The sequence below is a fragment of the Mandrillus leucophaeus genome, unplaced genomic scaffold (assembly GCF_000951045.1).
Source record: "Mandrillus leucophaeus isolate KB7577 unplaced genomic scaffold, Mleu.le_1.0 Scaffold1237, whole genome shotgun sequence".
Lineage (NCBI taxonomy): Eukaryota > Metazoa > Chordata > Mammalia > Primates > Cercopithecidae > Mandrillus > Mandrillus leucophaeus.
Window position 1 is genome coordinate 517,569 of NW_012100732.1, and position 11,026 is coordinate 528,594.

Sequence of the window (11,026 nt, forward strand, 5' to 3'; positions counted from 1 at the left end):
CCTTGCAGATACCAAAAATCTGAGGATGCCCAAATCCTTAAACGGCATAGTATTTGCAGATAACCTAGGCATGTCTTCCCCTATGCAGCACTCTAAATTGTCTCTGGAGTACTTGCGATACCTAAGACAATGAAAATGCTATGTAAGTAGTTGTTATACTGTACTTTTAAAAATTTGTATTGTCATTATTATTGTATTGTTATTTTTATCATTTTATTTTTCTCTAAATATTTTTGATCCACAGTTGGTTGAATCTGCTGATGTGGAACCTGCAGATACGGAGGCCTGGCTGCATGTACATCCTGGCTTTCTCAGACTTACTATACCTGGATCTATGCCAGGGATTCTCAATGTGGGTACTATTAACCTTTTGGGAGGGATCATTCTTTGTTGTGGGAGGCTGTCCTGTACTTTGTAGGATGTTTAGCAGCATCCAAGGCCCCTATCCACTGGACACCAGAGCCACTCCTCAGCCCTGCCAGTTGTGACAATAAAAATGTCTCCTGATACTGTCCCTGGGGGCAAAATTGCCCCTGGTTGATAACTACTGATCTGTTATAGTTTGCTGGATTTTGTTGAGAAGTAAGTGGTGAAAGCATATGATCAACTGAGATAGTTTCAATTAAAGGCCAGTTTGAGAAAGTCTAGGATAGATGGATTCATTTTTCATTGAAAATTTGCATGCTGCTCCACATACCATATTTTACTCTTGTTTTATTCAGACTTGGTAAATCTCACAATCCTTGTGTGCTACACTGAGAACAGAGGTAGAGCCTGTCTGTTCAGGTGTTCTGATTTGCCAAGACTCAGATGATGCTCTCTCTGACCCTAGCAGAATGGCAGCTTCTTAACCTTGTGTGATGGCTTAGTTACCAGTTTGGATGTGTTTGTGGATCCAGGGAAGCACTTTACTAAGGTCCGTGAAGATCCCAGGGGATCCTTGATCATTTTTCCTCACGTTGTTTCTCCAGCCTCGACCACAGCCCAAACCCCAGGAAGTCACACCAGCCAGAGTCCAGGCCCCCTTTTTATTCCGGCACATGAGTGAACCTCCTGAATCTCCCTGCAGAGGGAAAAAGCCTCTGTTAGCACCACTGTCAGTGTCTATGCCCCAAAGTGCTCACTTTTTCCTCACAACGATGCTGGAGGAGGATCAATGTCATTTCTTCACTTCTAATAATTTAGACTCAGGGTCCTGTATCTGAAGATCCCAGCACAATTCCCATATGATCCTCAAATATCACTGGAACCCAACAATCCCACCTCCCTTTTCCTCATGGATGGCTTTCATCAAAGTAGCAGACTTTCTTCTTTCTCTTATCTCACGCTGCAGACTCAGAGAAGTCTTGGCCAGCAGTGAGACTGACTTCAGGCCTTGGTTAGTAGGAAGAATGGAGGCAAAGTGTAAAGTTTCCAACGTCCACAAACTGGAAACTTCTAAATAGAAAAGAGTCAGCCATCCTTCAGGAATGGGAGAACCCCGAGTTCATTCTTGGCATTATCTCTGTTATTTGGTCTTTTGGAAAAAGCAGAAGACTTCTTTTAAATCACACTTCCTGCTAAAAACAGATTGTTTCCACTGTCCCTTTATTTTGACCTAACCTCCCTTGGTACTCCTAACCCTTCTTTCCAGATTCCTGCCTTACCTGGGATCAGTCTTCCTGCAGCCTGATTAGGGAAATGGTTTGGATCTACCATTTTTCTCGTACTCTTAACTATTTGACCCCTATAGCTTCTTCAAGACTATTCTTTATTCTACCTCTCCAATATACTTTCTAATTAAATTAAATTTCACTGAAATTTAAGAAAACTAGACGAAAACAAAACCAAGGGAAGCCTTGCCTGGGGCCTGACAGCCCCGCAGCTCCCACCCACCTGACATGCGTCTCTCCCTCCATCAGGAAAGCCTGTGCAAAGAAAGGTCTTCCCACTGATGGGCCTCTTTAGTGTTAACAGAGCTGCCACACACTCTTCCCAGGTCAAAATAGGCAGATTCACTTCCTGCAAGACTTGTGAGAGGACGCCATCTGAAAAACATAGAGATGGAAGCCCCAGCAGGAACTCTTTCACCCTTTCTGAGTTGAAGATGCATCATTTGTGTTTGTGTCACTTGGAAAGACTTGAATTTCTAAGTACAATGTGGCATTCTCTGTCTTTAAAAATGTATGCACAACTGTCTTTAAAAAATTGATTTAAAATTCCATTTTCTGATTACCCATCAGAAAGTTCTGACCTCTGCCTAAGAGGAATGGCACACAAGTTCTTACCTTCAGTTAAGCGGCCCCAGCCTGCAGTTGTACAAGTAAAACCAGCCTTAAATTGCTCCCGCAGCTCTGGAAGACATATGGGTCCCACAAAATGGTCTGAAGAAAAGAGCAAGGTAGGGCTTGTCTTATTCATGGAGGAGAGGACACTATAAAGCCACTTACCAGTTGGTATCCAGGTGGTCCCCTAAAGACCTCATAAGAGTTGTGATAGCTTTGCCTGGCACCTCCAGGGGTTACTTGTCAGATCAAGAAAACCCTCTCCTGACTCCATGTAATGCTATCTCCAGAACCACAAGCAAAAAGAGTTTCAGGTAGGACCCCCAAGCCCAAATCCCTGTCTCAAAGTGCATGACCCAGAACATATACCGCAGAAAATGTGCTATGGCACAGAGGTTATAGAGAATTTGGGGTAGACAATTCAACACGATCCTCAAATGTTTACCAAATTGGAAGGCTCCAGCCATCTTTAAAAGGGCAATATCATAGTCCATTGGTTTCTTGGTGGAGAAATGTGGATGTATGATGACAGTTTCAATAGTGAGAGTTTGCTCTCCCGGCTCTATCTGGCTTAAGTCATATTCTCCAGCAGTAACATTCAAAGTTGACACAATGTTTCTATGGAAAGCAAACAGTAAAATGAATGAATTTCATTGTGCTTCTGAATACAGTTGCAATGGTTGACACACTGGCTTCTTTAAAATGATATGGATAAAAAATATGGGGTGTGAGGCTGCTGAGCAGAGAAAGTGAGAATAATTCCAGCACAGTTAGAAAAAAATTCAGAGATTCCAACTTCCAGTAGAGGACTAGTGAAGAGTGGGTTCATAGAGAGCCAAGGATATGATGAATTTAAAACTTTGCAATGTTATTTGAAATTATCTAGAGAGGCACATACATTGTAGTTCAGGTCTCTACAGCTATAGGGGAGTTTATTCAGCTACCCTGGGAGGTTGACCTGACCTAATATCAGTGAGATCCTTTTGGAATGATTTGTGATTCCCAGTAAGCATGCTACTTCAATGTCAGAGATCCTATGCTTAGTGTATATTATAAAGCACAAACTGTGTTATAACTAACTAATGTTATCTGAAAGGAACTTGGTGGGATGCATTAAGATAGATAGAGACTTCAGCCTGCCATCGTTTGAGACCCTTCATTCCCAGAAGTGATGCTTCTATACAAAATTGAAGAAGGCATGTTTTCTCTGGGTATACTTCCCTGACTCTTGGCCAAATTAGGTACCTAACTTAACACATAATGTCTCTCTTACCTACCACTTGTCACATCGCTGTGAGATGATCGGTTGACTCTTTTTAAAAGAAAAGTCAAGTCTCTGGGGGCAGAAATCATGTCTTAGTCATTTTGGTATCTTTGGTATCTAGCACAAAGTAAACATCCAGGAAATGTTTGCAGACTTGAAATGAAAGAATGACTATATGGGAACATGATCTTGATTACAGCCTAGTACATGCCCAGAACATAGCCAATAATAGGATATTTGGATAACACAAGAAAGTGGGTAAAGGGAAGTTGTTGGGTTGAATCCCAGAGAGGCAGGATCAATGGGAAAGAAGACAGGGAGCCTACTTTCTATTTTACTGGACCCCCTTTGTTTTCTTTTATCCATTTCTTCAGATGCGTAATGAACTAGATATTTTTTCACTGAAATTTAAGAAAACTAGAAGAGAACTCTCACAAATCCTTCTTTATAATGCTCTTTTTTCTGATTTGGATACTATTATTAACTTCCAGTTATTTTAAGTAAAAACGAATTTTGCCTCTGAAAAGAATATGTGTCATTGACCAAGTGCCACCTGACAATGTCACCCAGCCCCATTTGTGTCATGCAATTAGGATGTTCCTCTATTAAAGCAATACTCACCCATCACACAGGTCCATGTCTTAACAGAGCTATTGCTGATAATTCCAAAGGAGAGGAAATGGTGGTCTGATCTTCACCCATGGGCTAGGCCTTTCTTACCTGTTTGTAACGCAGTGAGCCGCCGTGATCACCCACTGTGGCGAGACTATGCTTCCTCCACAAATATGCTTCTGTCTTTGTTTCAGAGACACCTAAAATGCAAATACCTTAAATGAAAGCAAGTTCATGCTCTGGGATCCCCCTAAACATGGTGATGAAGCCTATTCTCAAAACCAGACTCAGATATCTCACTCGTAAATATCAAGAATCATGAACTGTGAGAAGATAAAGTTCACACACTACCGCTCAGAAAGAAGAGTGGTGCTGGCAACCCTGGTCTAGATGAGAGGTAGTTAATTTGAGATGATTGGCTGTAAGTATGTGTCAACAGAGGTAGTAGTTAGAAGTGTTGGGATGTATTTACTTATTTTTATAACACTGTTGACGCAGACCTGTTGCTCTAACAATATGAACAGTGTCTGTGAATGAAGACAAAAGAGTATAAGATATAGCAGAGTCTAGCTGAAGAGGTTTGGAAGAAAGGCAAGGTGAGGGCTGGGGAGCCTTTCAACACATGCTCCAATTTCTCTAAGCCTCTTAGGAAAATTGTTTGGATCTACCACTTTTCTCATACTCCTAACTCTTTGACTCCTATAGCTTCTTCAAGCCTCTTCTTTATCCTACCGCTCCAATATACATTCTAATTTTTGCTTATCCTATTTGCGATATTTGACTTGATTCTAAAATGATTTACTATATACAAGTAAATGCTTTTTCTTATGACATTCATCACATGCCATGATGACTATTCTGTGTCTTTCAACCCAACTAGGCTGTAGGCTCCTCAAAGATATAAACTTAACCTTAGAAATATCTATAACCATAAAATCTAGCACAGTTCCTGATGCATAGAAGTCCTTGAGACTCACTTGCCAGGGATAGGAACCCTTCTCCACTTGGCTTCCTCCAAGAATGCGACTGAAAATGTTAAAATAATTCCAAGGCTGTACCTTAACCAGACTCCGCCCACAACTGGGAGCTGAGAAAAAAATGAAACAAACGTTAAATGATTAGATAGCTTCTAGGATTGAGGTAATATCTTCACTATTTCACCCATGAAACTGAGTCTGAGACTATAGTGTATGGTGCCCAGCACACAGTCAGATATCAATAAATCTTTATTGGATTTAATTCTTTTGAGGAATGGAAAGTGACAGGTTATTTAAGGAGAGTGGAGTGAAGTGTCCTGATTCACAAGTCGGTACTTGGATAGAGGTTTGCTAAGTAATAGAAGAAAAACCTCTTTTATGTAAAATATTTTATCCCTGAAAAAGTTGTTTTTATTTCTTTGCCCTCAATGGGTTTTCTGACTCCTCAGCCAAGGGATAGGCTAGATTAAGGATGTTTACCACCACCTGGTAACTCAAGGATGGCACATCTTCTGTCCCTCCTGTAGGTCATCCTTTTCCATATTTCGAAGGAGGATTAGAACTAGCCTTGCCTCATAATCACCATGCTTCACTGCCTACCTAAGTTCTGTAATTCTTATTCCTAATGGGAAAGAAGACAGGGAGCCTACTTTCTATTTTACTGGACCCCCTTTGTTTTCTTTTATCCATTTCTTCAGATGCATAATGAACTAGATATTTTTTCACTGAAATTTAAGAAAACTAGAAGAGAACTCTCACAAATCCTTCTTTATAATGCTCTTTTTTCTGATTTGGATACTATTATTAACTTCCAGTTATTTTAAGTAAAAACGAATTTTGCCTCTGAAAAGAATATGTGTCATTGACCAAGTGCCACCTGACAATGTCACCCAGCCCCATTTGTGTCATGCAATTAGGATGTTCCTCTATTAAAGCAATACTCACCCATCACACAGGTCCATGTCTTAACAGAGCTATTGCTGATAATTCCAAAGGAGAGGAAATGGTGGTCTGATCTTCACCCATGGGCTAGGCCTTTCTTACCTGTTTGTAACGCAGTGAGCCGCCGTGATCACCCACTGTGGCGAGACTATGCTTCCTCCACAAATATGCTTCTGTCTTTGTTTTAGAGACACCTAAAATGCAAATACCTTAAATGAAAGCAAGTTCATGCTCTGGGACCCCCCTAAACATGGTGATGAAGCCTATTCTCAAAACCAGACTCAGATATCTCACTCGTAAATATCAAGAATCATGAACTGTGAGAAGATAAAGTTCACACACTACCGCTCAGAAAGAAGAGTGGTGCTGGCAACCCTGGTCTAGATGAGAGGTAGTTAATTTGAGATGACTGGCTGTAAGTATGTGTCAACAGAGGTAGTAGTTAGAAGTGTTGGGATGTATTTACTTATTTTTATAACACTGTTGACGCAGACCTGTTGCTCTAACAATATGAACAGTGTCTGTGAATGAAGACAAAAGAGTATAAGATATAGCAGTGTCTAGCTGAAGAGGTTTGGAAGAAAGGCAAGGTGAGGGCTGGGGAGCCTTTCAACACATGCTCCAATTTCTCTAAGCCTCTTAGGAAAATTGTTTGGATCTACCACTTTTCTCATACTCCTAACTCTTTGACTCCTATAGCTTCTTCAAGCCTCTTCTTTATCCTACCGCTCCAATATACATTCTAATTTTTGCTTATCCTATTTGCGATATTTGACTTGATTCTAAAACGATTTACTATATACAAGTAAATACTTTTTCTTATGACATTCATCACATGCCATGATGACTATTCTGTGTCTTTCAACCCAACTAGGCTGTAGGCTCCTCAAAGATATAAACTTAACCTTAGAAATATCTATAACCATAAAATCTAGCACAGTTCCTGATGCATAGAAGTCCTTGAGACTCACTTGCCAGGGATAGGAACCCTTCTCCACTTGGCTTCCTCCAAGAATGCGACTGAAAATGTTAAAATAATTCCAAGGCTGTACCTTAACCAGACTCCGCCCACAACTGGGAGCTAAGAAAAAAATGAAACAAACGTTAAATGATTAGATAGCTTCTAGGATTGAGGTAATATCTTCACTATTTCACCCATGAAACTGAGTCTGAGACTATAGTGTATGGTGCCCAGCACACAGTCAGATATCAATAAATCTTTATTGGATTTAATTCTTTTGAGGAATGGAAAGTGACAGGTTATTTAAGAAGAGTGGAGTGAAGTGTCCTGATTCACAAGTCGGTACTTGGATAGAGGTTTGCTAAGTAATAGAAGAAAAACCTCTTTTCTCTTTATGTAAAATATTTTATCCCTGAAAAAGTTGTTTTTATTTCTTTGCCCTCAATGGGTTTTCTGACTCCTCAGCCAAGGGATAGGCTAGATTAAGGATGTTTATCACCACCTGGTAACTCAAGGATGGCACATCTTCTGTCCCTCCTGGAGGTCATCCTTTTCCATATTTCGAAGGAGGATTAGAACTAGCCTTGCCTCATAATCACCATGCTTCACTGCCTACCTAAGTTCTGTAATTCTTATTCCTAAGCTTGCAGATCACCTCAACTAGGAAGTCTTCCTTGATTTCCTCAAAGTGGGGTTGCCTCTCCCCTGTGTTCTGTAGCACACTTTCTTCACCCCTTTTATAGTTCTTGTCATGCAGAATTGTGATAATGAATTATTTGCCTCCATCATTGGACGATGAACTACTCGAGGGAAAAAAAATTGCCTTATTCACCTCTGCATTTCTAAGGTTTAGCTTAATTCTTGGCATAAGTAAGCACTTAGAAACACTGCGTGGACGAACAAATGATTTTTCTTGAGAACACATCCTTAAGAGCATAGCTATTTAGATCAACATGTTAAAGTATTCAAAGCTCTCTCATACAGCTTCTCATTTAATGCCACTCTATGCCTATAAATGAAACACTGTTATCCCCACATTGCAGATGAGAAAACTAACAATCAAGGAGATGCACAGCTGAATAATGGCAGAGCATGAATGTAACAATAAGTGTTTTGATCCTGAACCCAATGCCAGGATGACATTGGATCAAAAGCTTATTTTCTAACTGTTTCAGTCAAATGAGTCATAAATACTTTAAATACAAAATTTACAATTTCCCGAATTCACTAAAGTCAAGTCAGAAAACATGTTGATTCTCAGGGCTGGCACAAGTCTGACCAAGGAGAAGTCTGCCAAGAACTGTTTTCAGCTTAAGTTAGTTGAAAGGGAAAAAAAGACCATTTACAATATACTACAGTGAACATACTTCATATTTCTCAGCAAGATGATTTTGCAAAAGATTAAAAATGCTTCCAAATCCATGCTGATTTCCAGACTTTGCTCTATGAATGAAGATGGGATTATGTAATGGGTCCAAGTAAGTGAACAATCTCAGTTCACTTAGGGAAACTAAGTGAAGAAAACAGGGATTGTTCACTTAATTGGATACATTAGTTGCATTCTATAAATGTTTCACCCTGTGTCCTATGCTGATTGCAGGAGATAAGTCCGAAATAATTGTTTAAAAACAATTAGATAACCAAAATATATTTGCTTCTCCTATTTTCCCAAAGAAACATGGAGTGGAGTTGTGATGTCCATTGTCATCAAAGGTTCAGATAAAGGTAATTATAGAGTTCATTTGAAACTTACCTTTGGGGAGCAAAAGAGTTGCAGATTTACCTTGTTTGAAAAAGACTATTCCTAGTAGTAAAATCAGCTTGTTCCTGCTTATAAGCATTTTGAGACTCACAGTTTTCCCCTGAAATTTTAGAGAGACGACAGCAAAGAAAAATAGGAAGCCTTGGGAGAACAGCAATAAGCCAATTTAAAACAAGTTTATTCATTAACCAAGACTTGGTATATCAAGCATGTCCATCTGATGTTTCTGAATGTAGTGTTTCGCAAAGATCTTTTGCAAGACGTGGAGAAACAACCACAGAAGCAAAGTCTTGATCAAACAATATTACATATCCTATTACACCTACATCAATTAGTTGATTCCTCCAGAGTGTATCTGGCTAGCAAAGTGGTTAGCATGTAAGGTTTGCATTTGCAAACATTACTTGCTCCTTTGTAGAGCTTACTACTTTCTATAAAAGGATTGACTATCAAAGTTGTCCTTGTTTACAAGGGTACACGTCCCTACTTTTTTGCAAACGACCCATCCAAGTGTATATAATTTTTTTTGGTTAGAGTCGGAGTTTCATCATGTTGCCCAGGCTCATCTCAAATTCCTGGGCTCAAGGGATCTGCCTGCCTCATCCTCCCAAAGGGCTGGGATTACAAGTGTGAGCCACCACGCCCTGCCAATATTCTAAAATATTTTTATTTATCTTATTTTGCAAATGTAACTATGCGATTATTATAAACATATGTTGGTGAAGGAGAGAAGTGGAAAGATACTTGGGTGTCACACTCAGGAAGCCCTGCTATTAGAAAGTCATCTAGGATACTGTCCATTGGGGCATTTGTGACTCTGCATTCCCCTATCATTTTTGTATGTGTAGAAGGGAAACACTAAATCTCCTTTACTTCAATGCTTGGTAGATGTTTGAGGGAGTAAAGTGGCTATGATGACCTGTACATCCTCCTCTTTCCTCAATGAGTTTTGGGCACATGGTCAGTGTGTGAGAAATATTTGTAGGATTGTCAATGCCATCTATGACCACATAGGAATATAACATTTTTCTGTCAACTTTTATAAGTTACCCACTAAAAATAACAAATGTCAACCCCAAAACTCTTAATTTCCTTTTGGCAACTTTTGTCTTTGTACAAAAAAAAGTATGAAAATACAACACATACAGATAATATAAATGCAAAACAGAGAAGTTGTAAAACCTAACATTTGTAAGCACTACATGTTTAGGTACACTAATCTAGACTGTAGCCTTATGGAAAGAAACGAAACTCAAACCTCTATTGAGGCTTTGTCTACAACTACTGTAATCCTGATGCCAAGCATTTTTGGCTATTGGTATGGGGTGATAGCCCCAAGAGGTAATCAATCAATGTCTAAGCCCTAAACAAAGTCTCAATCTTCCTTTGACAGCAAGCTCTCTTTAGATTGCTATTGTGTTTTATCAATCACTTTTAAGAGCAACTTGACTAGGAATATGACCTTTCTGATCCCAAATTCACTGTATTCTGTCTAAAAGTTGGTACTGCTAATGTCAAAAGTGCAGAAAGACCTAGCGTGGGCCTAGAATGCACCAAACTTGACAAGCCTAAAGTAGGCACATAGCATAGGACAATAAAATTTGACTCTGTACTGAAAAAATGATGAGTTTTCCTCTGTAATGTGGGAGTGGAGCATTTTTATTGATTGTCACACAGAAATATGATGAGCTCTTGCTTACTCCTTAATTTCAGGAGAGGATATTTACTTCAAGCTCTTGCATCACCACAACTGTCAATACACATCAACACACTCTTCACCACATGAAGCTGGTCATTAAGAGTTTGTTACTTTCATCTCCTAAGGGGCTAAAATGTGGCCCCCTTGCTGTTAAAATATTTGCTCTTCATAGGTGGTGCAGCAGGTTCTAAGACACTACGTTTTTGTAAGGCCAGCTATTCAACCCTCCCAGAGTTTGGATAGGAACTATAATAACTGTACATTGTAGTTACTTACAGAGAGGACTATATTAAAGTGTTGCTTGGCATGGTAGTATAAAATCAATTTTTTATACATGAAACTATTAAATCTTTTAAAGGGGAAAAAATCTCTCTTGGGAATTTTGGACCAAAGTCTGCACCAAACATGGATTTAGGACTCAAATATATTGTTTTCTCTGTCTGTATATCCCCAAGTTGAGAAATTAGTATCAAAATTTATCCTGAAAGCAAAACTCTCTGTCTTCACAGATGATATGATTCTATACCTAGAAAATCCCAGGTCTA

At 39.4% G+C, this 11,026-nt stretch overlaps 1 protein-coding gene across 1 annotated transcript in view; it reads right to left on the reverse strand.

The window, feature by feature from the left end:
- The window catches only part of OVCH2 (ovochymase 2), a 19,879-nt gene extending 11,018 nt beyond the window's left edge, over positions 1–8,861 (reverse strand). The window contains exons 1-7 of the mRNA XM_011971672.1: positions 8,774–8,861; positions 7,031–7,140; positions 6,162–6,253; positions 2,710–2,882; positions 2,268–2,363; positions 1,876–2,027; positions 874–1,063 (exon numbers count right to left, since the gene is read on the reverse strand). Of these exons, the coding sequence (XP_011827062.1) occupies positions 874–1,063; positions 1,876–2,027; positions 2,268–2,363; positions 2,710–2,882; positions 6,162–6,253; positions 7,031–7,140; positions 8,774–8,861 (901 nt within the window). The remainder of the gene's footprint in view (positions 1–873; positions 1,064–1,875; positions 2,028–2,267; positions 2,364–2,709; positions 2,883–6,161; positions 6,254–7,030; positions 7,141–8,773) is intronic.
- Between the last annotated feature and the right edge of the window lie 2,165 nt (positions 8,862–11,026).